At 41.8% G+C, this 18655-nt stretch overlaps 1 protein-coding gene across 3 annotated transcripts in view; it reads right to left on the minus strand.

The window, feature by feature from the left end:
- parvg (parvin, gamma) overlaps positions 1–16838 on the minus strand; it is a 56240-nt gene extending 39402 nt beyond the window's left edge. For all 3 annotated transcript variants that reach the window (XM_041216013.1, XM_041216012.1, XM_041216011.1), the window contains exons 1-4: positions 16467–16838; positions 14100–14190; positions 1862–1926; positions 312–414 (exon numbers count right to left, since the gene is read on the minus strand). In XM_041216013.1, the coding sequence (XP_041071947.1) occupies positions 312–414; positions 1862–1926; positions 14100–14175 (244 nt within the window). In that variant the 5' untranslated portion in view covers positions 14176–14190; positions 16467–16838. The remainder of the gene's footprint in view (positions 1–311; positions 415–1861; positions 1927–14099; positions 14191–16466) is intronic.
- Positions 16839–18655: the final 1817 nt, after the last annotated feature.

Consider the following 18655-nt stretch of genomic DNA (forward strand, 5'->3'; position numbering starts at 1 on the left):
AGACAAAGATCGGTGCTCTTCTCTTTGATCCTTCATCCTTATATTGAACCTCTGCAATGATCACTACTTCCCAGCAATAAGTCAAGAAATGCATCTTTCCCTGATTTACTAAAAGCACATTGATTCAGGAAGCAATCCAAAACGTATTCTAAAAACTATTCTCCACTTTGACTACATGCATTCCCTCTACTCCACTCCATCTTGGGATTGTAGCAAATGTGCTCCAATGTTTTTGGCAGAAAGACAAACATAAGACACCATACACAGGTCCAGAACTAGAAATGGAGTCTAATGGCTACAGACATGTTTACCTAGCAGGTGATGCAGCACTAATCCATCGTAAAGGTCTTCCTCCAGTGATTGGACAACAATATGATCCTGCTTCAATGTAGCATTGATCCAGTCAATGAGAAACTAAGAAAAGGAGTAAAAGCTGGGTCACAGATCATAATCAAATAAATTCCAAATTGCTTTCTGAATTAAATGGCATAATATCTATTTGTGACTTACTAAAAAAATCTGACGTTTGCATGCAGTTCCCATCTGCAAACCCCATTTCCTGTTAATATTTTCCTTTATGAAATGCCAATATAACATTTTGTAATAAGAAAGCCTTCTCTGTGTAAACTAGTTCCTTTGTAATTACACATTCAGAGTGGACAATATGTAGGACTGCCCATACAAACTAATATTTCTAACTCGTCATACCAGATAGCTTCCTAGTGATTCTGTACTGTATCCTCCTTTATCATCTCAGCAATCTCCCTAAAATTTGGAGCCTAAACCTGCGAACAGTACTCTAATCGATAATTAAATCTCAACCAGATGGCATAAGGACAAGAATGTTACACAAAAAGACTCGGAACTGGTGAATCATAGAATGGCTGCAGCACAAAAGGAGGCTATTCAGCCATGTCCATGTCAGCTCACTGCAAGAGTAACTCACCCAAAGCCGCTCCCCAGCCTTTTCCCTGTAGCCCTGCAAAATTTCTCTTCAGAAAACTATACAATTCTCTTTTGAAAGCCACAGTTGAAACTGCTTCCACCACACTCTCAGACAGTGTATTCCAGATCCTGACTACTTGCTGCATAAAAAGTTTTTCCCTCATGTTTCCTTTGATTTTTTTAGACATTCCCCTTTACTCAGTGCCCTCTGAGGTCAGTTTTTTCCTACCTACTTTGTCCAGACTCCTGAAATCAATACAAACTGTGTCAGACCAAAGAAAGAGGTTTAGACATATTATAGGAAGGTCTGATTGCAAGGGAGAAGGAGTGTAACTGAGGTCTGAACATGGATGGAAAATAGAGGAGCAATAAGGGGAGAGATCACAGGAATGAACAGGAAGAGATAAGCGAAATCCAAGAATGCCTGCATATGGGTTGGACCACAGAAAATTGTAGGGATAGGTGCTGAGGCATGGGGTGATTTGAATTTGCGCGCACTGTGTCACGGTAGAGGGTGGGGTGGGGGGTGCTGGTGTTGAGGGAGGGAGGGATCCATGGGAATCAGAAGGTAATAAACAATTTAACATTTTTTAAAAGTATAACATCTGTAAAAAATAAGTGTTTTAAAAATATGCATCTGAAGGCTGCATTAGCCTGAAGCTGGTCATTACTGTGATCTCTAGGTTCTTACCAAGACAAGATGGGCCTTTAAGATTGCAATAAGGTAAGTTGGCAACTAAGTGCCACTCAGTGACAAAGTGTTCAGGACTTGGAAGTAAAATCAATAGATAAACAACAGAAGTATGTGACATTTTCCTTGAGATAGATAAAGTTCTACACATCTATCTAGATCCAGCATTCTACATCTTTACTGTGAGAGATCATGGTAGAGACACAGGGAAGGTTAAGTTTCTACCGTAATTAATTCTTCAAATTTAGAGCTCTTCAGTGAGTTTGGATGTATAATCTTTCTCCTTTCACCTGCAAAAACAAAAAGGGATCTTCAAACCAACAGTAAATCAATAAATAAAATTTCTTCTAAACGTATTCTGAGCCAATACTGTTAGGAATTACTTGCAAATGATAGCTCTGTGCGAAAATGGTAGTTTCAGCATTAATTATGAAGGCTATTTTAGGTTTTGACTTGACCAGCAATTTACAGTCATTTGTAAGATTAGGCCTGTAGTTTACAAACAATTAGTTCTGGTCCTGACTAGGCTGTCAACAAGCACCACCAGCAAGACAATGGAAAATTCACTGGGTGAAATATCCAGATACACTGTAGCAGACCATCTGGAAGCCCACTTAGAGGATCAAGCCAGTTATATGCCATTGTCTGCAGAAACTGATGCAGGAGCTAAAATCAACAATTTAAAAATTGGATATAAAATTTGTTCTGAGCTTTTACTATAAAGGAAGAGAGTAGTCAAAGTAAGTCTTGGTCCCTTAGGTGGTGAGACTGGAAAATTAATAATGGGAAACAAGGAAATGGCAAATATTTTGAACAAGCATTTTGCTTGCGTCTTCACAGTAGAAGGCACAGAAAGAATTTCGAAATGATAGAAAATCAAGAGATGAAGGGAAGGGAGAAATCACAATCACTAACAAAAAAGTACTAGGAAAACTAATGGACTAAAAGCCGACAAGTCCCCTGGACTTGATGGCCTGCACCCTAGGGTCTTAAATGAAGAGGCTGCAGAGATAGTGGATGCATTGATTGTAATCTTACAAAATTCCCTAGATTCTGGAAGTCCCAGTGGATTGGAAAACTGCAAATATAACACCACTATTCAAGAAAGGAGGGAGACCAAAAGCGGGAATTATAGGCCAGTTATCTAACATCTGTTTTTGGGAAAATGCTAGAATCCATTATTAAGGAAGTAGTAGCAGGGCATTTAGAACATCATAATATGATCAGGCAGAGTCAACATGATTTTGTGAAATGGGAAATTGCGTTCACTTTATTATTGTTCTTTGAGGATGTGACAAGCATGGTGCATAAAGGGAAACCAATAGATATGACATATTTGGATTTCTGAAAGGCATTCGATAAGATGCCACATAAAAGGTTATTACCCAAGATAAGAGCTCATGATGTTGGGGGTAACATATTGGCATGGATATAGGATTGGCTAGCTAACAGGAAACAGTCAGGATAAATGGATCATTTTCAGGTTTCTAAAGTGTAACTAATGAAGTGCTGCAGGGATCAGTGTTGGGGACTCAACTATTTACAATCTATATTAATGACTTGGATGAAGGGACAAACTATATTGTAGCCAGGTTTGCAGATGATACAAATATGGCTAAGAAAGCAAGTTGGAGATTCTGCAAAGGCACATATATAGGTTAAGTGAGCGGGCAAAAATTTGGAAGATGGAGTATAATGTAGAAAAATGTGAGGTTATTCACTTTGGAAGGAAGAATGGAAGTAGAGAAGACTTGCTACGGCTGTACAGGGCACTGGTGAGACCATATCTGAAGTACTATGTACAGTTTTGGTCTCCTTACCTGAGGGGGTGTTTACTTGCTTTGGAAGCAGTCAAGAGGTTTACTAGGCTGATTCATGAGATGAAGGGTTTGTCTTATGTGGAAAAATGAAGGAGGTTTGGTCTAAACCCATTGGAGTTTAGAAGAATGAATCAGAATCACAGTGCATTAGAGGACCTTCGGCCTATCGAGTCTGCACCAACACGTGAGAATTACCTGACCTACCTACCTAATCCCATATACCAGCACTTGGCTCATAGCCTTGAATGTTATGATGGGCCAAGTGCTCATCCAGGTACATTTTAAAGAATGTGAGGCAACCCACCTCCACCACCCTCCCAGGAAGCGTATTCCAGGCCGTCACCACCCTCTGGGTAAAAAAGTTTTTCCTCACATCCCCCCTAAACCTCCTGCCCCTCACCTTGAACTTATGTCCCCTTGTGACTGACCCTTCATCTAAGAGGAACAGCTGCTCCCTATCCACCCTGTCCATGTCCCTCATAATCTTGTACACCTCCATCAGGTCGCCCCTCAGTCTTCTCTGCTCCAGTGAAAACAACCTAAGTCTATCCAACCTCTCTTCATAACTTAAATGTTTCATCCCAGGCAACATCCTGGTGAATTTCCTCTGCACCCCCTCCAGTGCAATCACATCCTTCCTATAATGACCAGAACTGCACACAGTACTCCAGCTGTGGCCTCACCAAGGTTCTATACAACTCCAACGTGACCTCCCTCCTTTTGTAATCTATGCCTCAACTGATAAATGCAAGTGTCCCATATGCCTTTTTCATCACCCCACTAACATGCCCCTCTGCCTACAGAGATCTATGGGCACACATGCCAAGGTCCCTTTGTTCCTCAGAACTTCCTAGTGTCATGCCATTCATTGAATACTTCCTTGTTAAATTACTCCTTCCAAAGTGTATCACCTCACACTTTTCGGGTTAAATTCCATCTGCCACTTATCTGCCCATTTGACCATCCTGTCTATATCTTCCTGTAGCCCAAGACACTCAACCTCACTGTTAACCACCCAGTCAATCTTTGTGTCATCTGCAAACTTACTAATCCTACCCCCCACTTAAATCATCTATGTCATTTATATAAATGACAAATAATAGAAGGCCAAGCACAGATCCCTGTGGTACACCACTGGACACTGGCTTCCAGTCACGAAAGCATCTTTCTGTCATCACCCTCTGCCTCCTACAACTAAGCCAATTTTGAATTCACCTTATCAAATTACCCTGTATCCCATGTGCATTTGCCTTCTTTATAAGTCTCCCATGTGGGACCTTGTCAAAGGCTTTGCTGAAATCCATATAAACTACATCAACTGCACTACCCTCATCTACACACCTGGTCACCTCCTCAAAAAATTCAATCAAATTTGTTAGGCATGACCTCCCTCTGACAAAGCCAAGCTGACTATCCCTGATTAAACCTTGCCTCTCCAAGTGGAGATAGATTCTCTCCTTCAGAACTTTCTCCAATTGTTTCCCTATCACTGACGTGAGACTCACTGGCCTGTAGTTCCCTGGCTTATCTCTACAACCCTTCTTAAATAGTGGAACCACATTAGCTGTTCTCCAGTTCTCTGGCACCTCCCCTGTGGCCAGAGAGGAATTAAAAACTTGGGTCAGAGTCCCTGCAATCTCCTCCCTTGCCTCCCTCAGCATTCTGGGACACAAATCATCTGGACATAGAAATTGCCAACTTTTAAGCTTGTCAGCACCTCCAATACCTTGTCACTCCCTGTATCAATTTGCTTAAGACCCTTGCAGTCTCTCTCCGAGTTCGATATCTGCATCCTCATTTTCTTGGTTGAAGACGGATGTGAAATATTCGTTCAACACTCTAGCGATTTCCTCTGACTCCACCCATAGATTGCCACCTTGGTCCCTTATGGGCCCTACTCTTTCCCTGGTTATCCTCTTCCCATTGATATACTTATAGAATATCTTGGGATTTTCTCTACTTTTACCAGCCAGAGCTTTCTCATATCCCTTCTTTGCTCTCCTAATTGCTTTCTTAAGCTCCATCCTGCACTGTCTGTACTCCACTAACGCCTCCGTTTATTTGCTCTCCTTGTACCTGCTAAAAGCCTCTCTTTTCCTTCTCATCGTAACCTGAATATCCCTGGTCATCCATGGTTCTCTGGGCTTGTTACTCTTTCCTATCACCCTAGAGGGAACATGTTGAGCCTGTAAGCTCCCCATTTCCTTTTTGAACACCCCCCACTGTTCCTCTGCAGATTTCCCCACAAGTAACTGTTCCCATTCTACCTTGGCCAGATCCTGCCTTATTTTACTAAAATCCACTCTACCCCCATCCAAAATATTTTTTTGTAACTTGTCGATTTCTTTGTCCATAACAAACTTAAACCGTACATGTTGTGGTGGCAATCACTAAAATACTCGCCCACCATGACCTCAGCAGCCTGTCCGGCTTCATTCCCCAGAATTAGGTCCAGCACTGCGCCGTCCCTTGTGGACCCTCTACATATTGACCTGAAAAGTTCTCCTGTGCACATTTCAAGAAATCCACTCCATCTAAGTCCTTAAGACTATGTCTATCCCAATTAACGTTGGGAAAGTTGAAATCACCTAATATAATTACCCTATTATTATTGTTTTTACACACCTCTGTGAATTGTGCACATATTTGCTCCTCAATTTCCCTCTGACTATCAGGGAGTCTATAATAAACACCTAACAATGTGAGTGCCCCTTTTTTATTCCTAAACTCTACCCACAAAGCTTTATTTGATGCCCCCTCCAAGATATCATCTCTCCTTATTGCAGTAACTGCCTCCTTAACTAATAATGCAATACCTCCTCCTCTTTTACCCCCTCCCCTGTCTTACCTGAAGATTCTATATCCTGGAATGTTGAGCTGCCAATCCTGCCCTTCCCTCAACTACGTCTCAGTGATGGCTACTATACTACAATTCCATGTGTCAATCTTCACCTTTAACTCATCCGTTTTACCTGTAATACTCCTGGCATTAAAGTAAAGGCCATCCAGCCTTGCCTTACTCCCTTGAAGGTTAATGCAGCTGTTCTCAGGGATGATCATATTGAAATATGTAAGATTCTGAGATGTGACAGTGTAGGTACTGAGATGATGTTTCCACTTGTGGGGTAATCTAGAACTAGGGGGCACAGTGTCAAAATAAGGGGGCTTCTATTTAAGACAGAGATGAAGATGGACTCATTTTCTCAGAGGGCTGTCAGTCTTTGGAAGTCTCTTTCCCAGAGATCAATGGAGGCCGAGTTAGACAGATTTTTGATCAGCGAGGGAGTCAAGGGTTATGAGGCATAGGCAGGAAAGTGGAGCTAAAGCCACAATCAGATCAGCTATGTTCTTATCGAATGGTGAAGTGGGCTCAATGGACCTAATGGCCTACTCGTGCTCCTACCTCTTACGATCTTATAATCATTGTAATATTGTAAAGTTCATTTCAATGTTACAATTGTCATTATGGAACCATATAGGTGACAAATTACATGACATGCATACATCTTTTTCAGAACTCTTTCTTGAAGTAAGAGTACTGTAGTGACTGGCTGCCACACAGCTATAAAACTTTGAAACTATAAAACTTAATGTACTCATTCAGGACATATGCTGAAATTCTAATTGTTCTTCACCAAACCTAGATTCCCCAAGATGCTGTTTCCCTTTTATCTTTATTCATGCCAAGCTGTTCTTCCCTCAACAACTCTTGCCTTCTAAGTCTGCCTGAGACTTGAACACTCATTCCATATCTGGACAGGCTTTTTCATTTCTTTCTTATGCTCCTTGACAGGATGTAGGTGATCCTGATAGTTAAATCTTTCTATCACTTATACTGGCCTTTTCCTGCCCATCATGTCATGTAATCATTTGCTTGAGTGTGACTTTGAGCAAGAGTTCTGGGAGTTTGGTGAGTGGAGGCATCTTTTTCTAAAAAGCTAATTTTGTTGTATTTAACATTTAACTGAAATTTACTGCTTAAATTCTAAATTTTATCCTGGCTTAAGCAGGGATATAAAAGCTCTCCACTGGAGAGCAGTTGGAGCTAGTGAATTAAGGAAGCTAGACTAAACTGTTTTTTCTGTACCGGGGCTGAGCTAGCTTCAGAGCATAAAAAAACAGGCCTCTCAGCGCGACTTAGCACTGGAGTGCAACTTTGAGCAAGGGTGCTGGAAGTTGGGTGAGTGAGGAAGTTAGTGGAAGAGGGGAAGGAGATGCTCCCTTTGCTTTTTATAACATTTTCACCCTGTAGGAATTAATTCTTACTCTACTATTGGGGAAGAAGCTAGCCGGGCAACGACTACCTGGTGAGTCTCTGCTAAGTGGTTAAGGTCTATTCTGTTCCTAAGGTTTAAGATAGTATACAAACTGGTGCTAAGGTTAATAAAATACATAAAAAGGAAAATAGTTAATTGAATAAAATAATTAAGTATTTAATTAAAATACATTAATAATTACAGGACAGGTGATGTGTCAAAGCTGCAGCATGTGGGAGTTCCTGGATGTCATTGTCACCCAGAGCAAACACATCTGCAGTAAGTGCTTGTGGCTCAAGGAGCTTCAGAGGCCAAGCTACAGACACAGCAATGCATCAGGGAGGGGGAAAGTACCAGGAGGTGGTCACACCCCTTAGGACAGGGTCTTCTGATTTGGTCAGTGGTCAGGAACAGGAGGGTGTGACTGAGCGAGGCAGGTAAGGGGACCTGAACCATGCTGGGACCAATGTTCTAACGAACCACATAACTAGGTAAGTAGAGAGGATTTTAAACTAAATAGTGGGTTCAAAGTATCAAATTTGGGAAGAGGTGGTAAATCAAAGAGTAGAGACAAGGCAAGAGAGAAAGATACTAATATGAGAAATGATAAATAGACTGTGACAGGAAGGGTAGAGAGTACAAATCTAAGAGTAAATCAGCACATAGGGCTCGGTTACAAAAATTATAAAAGGACAAAGCTAAAGGCTCTGTATCCAAATGCATGTAGCATTCAAAACAAAACAGATGAACTGATAGCTCAAATAGAAATAAATGAGTATGACTTGATTGTCATTACAGATACATAGCTGTGAGATGACAGATCGGGACCTGAATATTGAAGGGTACATGACACTTAGGAAGTAAGGGAAGCTTGGAAAAGGTGGGATGGTGGCTCTGTTAATTAATGATGGTGTTAGCACGATAGAGAGGGATGACCTAAGTTTAGGAAACCAGAATGTAGAAGCAATTTGGGTAGAGGTGAGAAATGATAAAGGCAAGAAGTCACTCGTCAGAGTTGTGTACAGGCCCCTAACAGTAGCCACACAGTAGGATGGAGTGTAAGGAAGAAATAATTGGAGCTTGTCAAAAAGGTACTGTGATGAACATAGGGGGTTTTAATCTACACATAGACAGGGCAAAGGTAGCCTAAATGAGGAGTTCATAGAATGCTTTCAGGATAGTTTCTTAAAACGGCACATTCTGGTGTCAACCAGAGAGTAGGTTATACTAGATGAATTAGGATTAATTATTCACTTCCAAGGTGCCCCAAGATTATAGCGATCATAATATGATGGAATTTTATATACTGTTTGAGGGAGAGAAGAGTAGGTCTAAGACTAGTATCTTAGCTAAAATAAGGGCAATTATGAGGGCATGAAAGTAGCTAAATTAAATTGGCAAATTAGGTTAAAGGTTATGTCATTAGAGATGCAGTGGCAGACATTTAAAAGGATATTTCAGATTACACAGAATAGATACATTCTAATATGAAAGTTAAAGATAGTATCAAACTTAAAAGAGAAAGCATATCATTGCCGAAAGATAGGTGGCAGGTCAGAATGTGGAATAGAATATGAAAAACAGCAAAGAATGACTAAATGATAGAGAGAAAAATTAGAATACAAGAGAAAGCTAGCTAGAAATATAGAGATGGATAGTAAAAATTTATTTAGATGTTTAAAAAAGAGTTAACAAAGTGATCATTGGTCCTATCGAGTGACAGTCTGGGGAACTAATGATGGAAAAAACATGGCGGCAGATTAATTGAACAGGTATTTTGCATCAGTCTTCACGATAGAGGATACAAGTAACATTCCAGAAATAGCTATCAATCAGGAAATGGAAAGGAGGAACTCAAGAAAATTACAATCACCAGGAAAGTGGTACTGAGCAAATTATTAGAGCTACTGGCTGACAAGTCCTCGGATCCTGATGGACTTCATCCTAGGGTCTTAAAAGAAGTGGCTCATTAGATATTTGGTGCATTGGGTTTAATTTTCCAAAATTCCTTAGATTCAGGGAAGGATCCATTAGATTGGAAAATAACAACTGTAACTCCTTTATTCAAAAAAGGAGACAGAAAGAAAGTGGAAAACGGCAGGCCAGTTAGCTTAATATCTGTCATAGGGAAAATATTAGAACCTATTATTAAAGACATTATAGCAGGGCACATAAATAAATTCAGGGTAATCAGACAGAGCCAACATGATTTTGAGGGAGGGAAATCATGTTTAATCAATCTACTGGAGTTCTTTAAAAAAGTAACATGTGCTGTGGATAAAGGGGAACCAGTGGATGTACCGTACTTAGGTTTCCAGAAGGCACTTGATGAGGTGCTACATCAAAGATTATCATGGAAAATAAAAGCTCATGGTGTAGGGGTAACATATTGGCATGGATAGAAGATTGGCAGGCTAACAGGAAACAGAGACTAGGCATAAAAGAGTCTTTTTCTGGTTGGCAGGATGTGATGAGTGGTGTGTCACAGGGATCAGTGCTGGGGCCTCAACTTTTCACAATTTATATAAATGACTTGGATGAAGGGACCAAAGCCATGGTTGCTAAATTTGCTGTTGACACAAAGATAGGTAGGAAAGTAAGTTGTGAAGAGACAATAAGGAGGCTACAAAGGGAAATAGATAGGTTGGGTGAATGGGCAAAGATCTATCAAATGGAGTATAATGTGGGAAAATGTGAAATCGTCCATTTTGGCAGGAAGAATTTAAAAAATTATCTAAATGGTGAGAGATTTCAGAACTCAGATGAAGAGGAATCTGGGTGGCCTACTGCTTGAATCATACAAGATTAGTATGCAGGTACAGCAAGTAACTAGCTAAGGGAAGAATGTTATTGTTTATTGCAAGGGTAGTCAAGTACAAAAGTATGGTGGTTATGCTTCAGTTGTACAGGGCATTGGTGAGACCACACCTGAAGTACTGTGTACAGTACTGGTCTCCTTATTTAAGGATGAATGTAAATGCCTTGAAGGCAGTTCAGAGGTGGTTTATGAGACTAGATTATACCTAGAATGGGAGGGTTGTCTTATAAGGAAAGGTTGGACAAGCTGGGCTTGTATCTGCTGGGGTTTAGATGAGTGAGAGGCAACTTGATTGAAGCATAAAAGATCCTGAGGGGTCTTGGCAGGGTGGATATGGAAAGGATGTTTCCTCTTGTGGGAGAGTCTAGAACTAGAGCTCACTGTTTAAAGTAAAGGGGTCACTCATTTAAAACAGAAATGAGAAGTTTTTCTCTCAGAGGGTAGTGAGTCTTTGGAACACTTATCCTCATAAAGCAGTGGAAGCAGAATCTTTTAAAAATTTCAAAGCAGAGCTAGATTGATTCTTGATAAGCAAGGGGGTGAAAGGTTATCGGGGGATAGGTGGGAATGTGGGGTTGAGGTTACAATCAGATCAGCCATGATCTTATTGAATGGCGGAGCAGGCTCGAGGGGCCAACTGGATTACCCCTCTCCTAATTCATGTATTCTTCAGCCTTTCTTGTTGTCAACAGCATGTTCATCTGTTTCTCAATGCCACTATAACTGATGCTTTCCTTGCTCCTTCTAAATTGTAAATATGCCATCCTATGTGCTGTCCCTCTTACCCAAGTCAATTTTTATCAGAAACTTAAAATGGTGAGTCTCCTCCCAGGATCCTCTATGTCTTACAATTCATAGGTTTTAAAAAACAAATTGGATAGCACCTAACCACAAATTCTTGAATTACCTCAACCTTCTCACCTACACTTTTTAACTTAACAATGGATCTTGGCCTCTTATTTAGGTTTCTCAAAAAAAGCAAAACTTACTGCAACTTCTAAATGCTTTACAAACTAGGAACCTGCAGAGTGACAGCTCTTGCATTATGAATAGTTGAATCCTGATCAGAAAGGCACAAGACCCAATCTGAAGCTTGCCTATTCTTGGATCGAATGTGCGCAATCAGTTCTTGTGGAATACTGCTTAGAGAAGAGGCATTCCATATCAGGAGGGATAACAGATTGACATCAACTTGTTCTGCTTGAATTATTTGTCCAAATATATAATCAGGAAATAGCATTGGAAAATTTAGTAACCTGGCACTTTTTGTAACCTTCCACTCTCCCAATAGAACAATGTGTTTTTTTAATTCATTCATGGGATGTGGGCTTTGCATGCTGGGCCAGCATTTATTGCCCATCCCTAATTGCCCTTGAGAAGGTGGTAGTGAAATGCCTTCTTGAACCGCTGCAGTCCATGTGGTGTGGGTACACCCACGGTGCTTAAGGAAGTGAGTTCCAGGATTTTGACCCAACAACGTGAAGGAGTAGCAATGTATTTCCAATTCAGGATGCTGAGTGACTTGGAGGGGAACTTCTAGGTGGTGGTGTTCCCATCTATCTGCTGCCTTTGTCCTTCTAGGTCGGAATGGTCGTGGGTTTGGAAGGTGTTGTCTAAGGAGCCTTGGTGAATTCCTACAGTGCATCTTGAAGATGGTGCACACTGCAGCTACTGTGCATCAGTGGTGTAGGGAGTGAATGTTTGTGGATGTGGTGCCAATCAAATGGGCTGCTTTGTCCTGGATGGTGTCAAGCTTCTTGAGTGTTGTAGGAGCTGCACTCATCCAGGCAAGTGGGGAGTATTCCATCACACTCCTGACTTGTGCCTTGTTGATGGTGGACAGGCTTTGGGGAGGCAGGAGGTGGATTACTCGTCGCACTATTCCTAGCCTCTGACCTGCTCTTGTAGCCATAGTATTTATATGGCTAGTCCAGTTCAGTTTCTGGTCAATGATAACCCCCAGTATGTTAATAGTGGGGAATTCAGTGATGGTAATGCCATTGAACATCAAAGGGTAATGGTTAGATTCTCTCTTATTGGAGATGGTCATTGCCTGACACTTGTGTGGTGTGACTATTACTTGCCACTTGTCAGCCCAAGCATGGATATTGTCCAGATTTTGTTGCATTTGGAAATGGACTGCTTCAGTATCTGAGGAGTCGTGAATGGTGCTGAACATTGTGCAATCATCAGCAAACATCCCCACTTCTGACTTTATGATGGAAGGAAGTTCATTGATGAAGCAGCTGAAGAAGGTTGAGCCGAGGACATTACCCCGAGGAACACCTACAGTGATGTTCTGGAACTGAGATGACTGACCTCCAACAACCATAACCATCTTAATTTGTGCTAGGTATAACTCCAATCATCGGAAAGTTTTCCCCCTGATTCCCATTGACTCCAGTTTTGCTAGGGCTCCTTGATGCCACACTTGGTCAAATTCTCCTTGATGTCAAGGGCAGGCACTCTCACCTCACCTTGGGAGTTCAGCTCTTTTGTACATGTTTGAGCCAAGGCTGTAATGAGGTCAGGAGCTGAGTGGTCCTAGCAGAACACAAACTGGGCTTCAGTGAGCAGGTTATTGCTAAGCAAGTGCTACTTGATAGCACTGTTGATGACCCCTTCCATTACTTTATTGATGAAGGAGAGTAGACTGATGGGGCGGTAATCGGCTGGGTTGGATTTGTCCTGCTTTTTGTGTACAGGACATACCTGGGCAATTTTCCATATAGCCAGGTAGATGCCAGTGCTGTAGCTATACTAGGGGCACAGCAAGTTCTGGAGCATAAGTCTTCAGTACTATTCCCGGAATAATAACAAGGCCCATTGCTTTTGCATTAGCTGGTGCCTTCAGTAGTTTCTTGATATCATGTGGAGTGAATCGAATTGGCTGACGACTGGCATCTGTGATGCTGGGGACCTCCGGAGGAGGCTGAGGCGGATCATCCACTCTGCACTTGGCTGAAGATTGTAGCAATTGCTTCAGCCTTATCTTCTGTACTGATGTGCTGGGCTCCTCCATCATTGAGGATGGGGATATTTGTGGAGTGTCCTCCTCCAGTGAGTTGTTTAATTGTCCACCACAATTTACGACTGGATATGGCAGGACTGAAGAGCTTAGATATGATCCATTGGTTGTGGGATCGCTTAGCTCTGTCTATCACTTGCTGCTTATGCTGTTTGGCACGCAAGTAGCCCTGTGTTATAGCTTCACCAGGTTGACGCCTCATTTTTAGGTCACCTGGTGCTGCTCCTGACATGCCCTCCTGCACTCTTCATTGAACCAGGGTTGATCCCCTGGCTTGGTGGTAATGGTAGAGTGGGGGATACGCCAGACCATGAGTTTACAGATCGTGTTCAAGTGCAATTCTGCTGCTGCTGATGGCCACAGCGTCTCATGGATGCCCAGACTTGAGTTGCTAGATCTGTTCGAAATCCATCCCATTTAGCACAGTGGTAGTGCCACACAACACGATAGAGGGTATCCTCAATGTGAAGCCGGTGTTGTGTAGAGATAAAAGAGAAAAACAGGCTGAAGAAATATTTTAAAAATGTAACGAAGTACAAACCTGGAGCAATGTCAATTTCTGTTGAAGATTTAAATTCTTCATATGCAGTGACAAGATTAGGAATAGAGGAATCCATTTCACAGTCCTTCTCCTGTAGATAGATACAAATATGTACTTATCTCTGCAAAACATCTCTCTATAAAAGATTATCTACAAATTTCACGCGTCAAAATGAATAATAGGGCTCAATTCACCAGACATTATCATGTGCCTGCTATGGTCAGATAGGTTGCACATTTGTTATGCCTAATGGCTAAGTTCAAGGTAGATAAATAATATCAGGGGTTACAAATCCTGCAGCCTATTGTATTCAGTTGACATTTATGAGACTTGCCACAATAGTATTACATAAAAAACTTGCTAACACTTTTTTCTACTTATTTTCATCCCACCCTCATACGATCTTTCTTAGTTGATGAGACAAGTTTACAGTTTATAAAAACAAAATATGCTGGAAATACTCAGGAGGTCTGTATTATTTCAAGTTTCCACCATCTTCAGAATTTTGCTTTAGTATTAGGCAAGTACATAAGGTCAGTTATGGTAACTTAAACAAGGAAGTATTGCAGTGTAATGACAGAATTTACACAATGTAACTGATGCTTGATGATGTCCACTAAACAATTAACGTGCAATGTAAATTGTTGTGCATTTATTGATAGTTTGTATCAATAGAGGTAGCAAATGATACAATAATGACCATATATTTCCATTGCTATAGCTGTCCATCTGCACTTGGCTGAGCCCATTTGCTGGTAAAACACTCATCCATGCCTTGTCATTTTCAGGTTTAGTTATTCCCATGATACCCTAGCCATCCTTCCATTCTCCATGTACACTCAGTTCATCTAAAACACTGCTGCCAGTACCCTGTCCTGCATAAAATCCTGTTTACACATCACTCCTGTTCTTGCTGAGCTACTTTGCCTCCTGGTTCTCCAATTCTACAACTCCCACCTCTCCCCCAAAAACATACAGTTCTTCTGACTTTGGCCTTCTTGTGCATCTCTCCCTCCCTTCACCGAAGCGTTGGTGTCAACAGCAATGTCAACCCAACACTGAGATATTCTCTCCCTAAACCCCACAACCACTGTGCCTTTCTCTCCTCCTTTAAGGCCCTCAAAAAAAAACATTTTTGACTAAGCTTTTGATCACCTTTCTCTTCATCTTCTTTAACTCAATGTCCATTTGGTTCTAAATATGCCTCTGTGAAATGCCTCATGAGATTTTTCCAAATTAGTGGTACATGTAAATACAAGCTGTCATTGATTGATTTAAGTGCTGTGTTTTGGAATGTCAGCATACTGCACCAGAAAGTGGTGACATGTTGGATTGATCATACAAGCTCACAATCATTGTGTTACAAGTCTCAGCTATGCCACCTTAAAGAAGGAAAAAAGTAGTTGGAGACTTTACAGACAGGAAAAAAATCAAACGAAGAGTTATTGGGCAGGTTGTTTTAGTACATCTTTTCGTGGCTGATTTTTAAAGTCAATTTTAATGGCAGGTGAAAATCAGGGTTGTGGTGAGAGAATTCAATATTTGAAAATAAACACACTAATGATTTTCACAATATATTTTACAATTTATATTGGTGAGATGGAAGAGAGCAGGCTGTTGAAGTATGGATGAGCTAGAGCAGTAATGCCGTGAAAACTTATAAAATAGCTTTTAAAGGAAGGAGCATTACACATCCAAGGCAGTTGAAAAGTACACAAATGAAAGTATATGTTCTTCATTTTCAGGTTTTACTGACTTGACCAACTGGACAATTTCTTAAAATCTCTTTTTGTGAATGGTATATATGGATCTTTGTGCCTCTTCTCACTGAACACACACATAGCATATCAACATTATTTGTAATGTTAACCCATTCTCCTTTCCACTACAGCTGACAAAATAAAAATATTTACATAAATTTAAAACAAAGACTAAGTGTTAGCTTTTTTTGGAATATAGCAAAAAAAACGGAATAATTTCTATTTCTGACTCCGCATCTCCTACTTCCCAAATTTCAACCGGTAAACAAGCTTCATTAACTAAACATTTTTTTTTCAAAGTGCACCCTAATGACAGCGATCTATAGTAAATTCTTAATGGCACACAAATACAGACAGACAGATTAATTTCAGAATACTGGCACTGCTGATATTGTAATTGATTCTACAAGGGGACTCACACACTCTCTTGTCTGCAGAGTTTCGCTAACAAAGACCATTTTAAAATAATGGTTGCAAACCAAGGAAATGCATAGAGAAAGATAAGAATACATGGACACAGATAGAAACTTGTGACGGATCTTAAAATAGCATATGTCAGAGTTTGCCAAATGCATGTAACGCAATATATAGCATCTCTAAAACGTACCTTCTGTTGGTCTAAATTTTTGGATTTGTGAAATCTTTTTCCAAAACGATTTTCCTGGAATTCAGCACTGTGAAAAATAACTAGTCATCTCCTTCCCTTACTATCTGCAAGTGCCGTTGTAGAAAATTAAGCACAGCTTGAGTATCAGCAGCTTCTACCTATAAATGTTGGAAATTGGTCTTTACAACAAGGAGATAATTAACTTTTCTTTTTGTTTGCTTCTTGCATAGAATTTTGAGAAGCAAATGGTCATACTTGGAGACTTAATCTCTGTATAGTTAAAAAAAATCAAATGTATCAGCAAAGCTGTTATTTTTCTGACTTCATCGTAACTTCCTCCTTGCTCTTTGTGGTTTTAACTGAGAATTGACATGGAAATCTACAACGCTAAGTAACGGAAATGATGTCTTGGTACATATGGTTTGGGCCAACCTCCTCAATTAACCATCATAACAGAGAGAATTGTAACAGGCAGCTACAAGACAATAGAAGGGAAGAGAACACAGTATTGCAAACAGACCTAAAATACCGGGACAAACTACACTGAATGAATGGCTTTTTACATAGTTCTAAATTCAATGATGTTTGGGTGAACGAAACTTATCCTAGTGGAGAGAAGATGTAAAATTAAGGTGCATTCAAATATCCATGGGCAGAATTTTCTGCCTGACATGCAGGGGTGGGAGCCCTGCACATCAGCACGTAAAATGATGTGCAGTGACATCGGGCGAGCATCCTGATGTCACCGCACGACATCATGATATTTCGCTGGGTGGGTACGCGATGAAGTTCAACGTGCGCCCACCATTAATTAACGGGCTAGTTAAAGCCCTTAAATCGTCAATCGACAGCAATTTTCAGGCGCCTGTGCGATCTTCGGGTCAGCGCACGGGCGCAACGGGTAGGCGGGTAAGAGACTTTTTAATAAAACTCATCCACGGGCGGGGATAAGAGGGCTCAGTGGGGTCGTCAATCTGGTCTGTGAAGCATTTATTGCAGAAAGTGTTTTAAACTTGCCTGTGTGATCTGCAGCAGTTCAGAACGAATTCCAGCAGCTTTCTGTGTACTTTGAACCTTCAGCTCAGCATTCTGCAGACAGTAATCTTTAACGGGCCTGCAGCTTTCCGGAGGCCTCCCCTTAGCCTGGGTATGGGATCTGACATGTCCACTAGAGGCAGCTCCTCTGAGGAGGAAGGGAGGGATAGAATAAGGAGGAGGCCAGGAGCCTCCAGGGGAGTCACCTTTGGGAGGACAGGTGCAGGCACAAGGGGCGCAGGGTCAAGAGGTAGTCCAAGGTGGAAGGGGCCACAGAAGACGCCGCTATCCTGCTGCCAGGTTTTACAGGCGCCGAAGCAGCTACTTCAATATGACTGAGGTGCAGTGCCGAAGGAGGCTCTGACTGTCAAGGGAGACAGTCAACTATATCTGTCAGATGATTGGCCCTGAGATCTCCCCTAACTTTGTGGGTGGACACCCCATGCCAGAGGCTCTGAAGTTCACGGCTGCCCTCAACTTCAATGCCTCTGGCTCCTTCCAGGGCTTGGTGGGTGATCTTTGCAGTGTCTCCCAATCAGCTGTCCACACTTGTGTCAAGCAGGTTACAGACGCTCTGTTCAGGCGTGCATTGACTTTCATCCACTTCCATTGGGACCAGGCAAGCTAGAGGCTTCGCGGCCATTGCTGGCTTCCCCCGAGTCCAGGGTGCTATAGACTGTACACATGTGGCCATCAAGACGCCAGCAGGTGAGCCAGAAGGGCTTCCACTCCATGAACGTGCAGATAGTGTGTGATCACAGGATGCTGATTCTGCAAGTCTGTGCAAGGTACCCAGGCAGCTCCCACGATGCCTACATCCTCAGACACTCCCAGGTGCCGGGGGCTCTTCAGTGCTCCAGCCCGGCTGGATGGTTGGCTGCTGGGTGATAAGGGCTATCCCCTCAGAAGGTGGCTCATGACGCCTCTCCGCCATCCAAGAACAGAAACTGAGCAGCGGTACAATAGGAGCCATGGCTCCACAAGGACTGTGGTGGAGAGAATCATCGGTCTTCTCAAGATGCGCTTCCAATGCCTGCACCACTCAGGGGCCGCACTCCAGTACCCCCCAGGTCATGTGGACAATGAAAACATTGACGCAGTGGATGCAGCTGCACACGAAGAGTCCAGCACTGATTCTGAGGATGAGAAGGCAC

This window comes from Carcharodon carcharias, chromosome 21 (genome assembly GCF_017639515.1).
Source record: "Carcharodon carcharias isolate sCarCar2 chromosome 21, sCarCar2.pri, whole genome shotgun sequence".
Lineage (NCBI taxonomy): Eukaryota > Metazoa > Chordata > Chondrichthyes > Lamniformes > Lamnidae > Carcharodon > Carcharodon carcharias.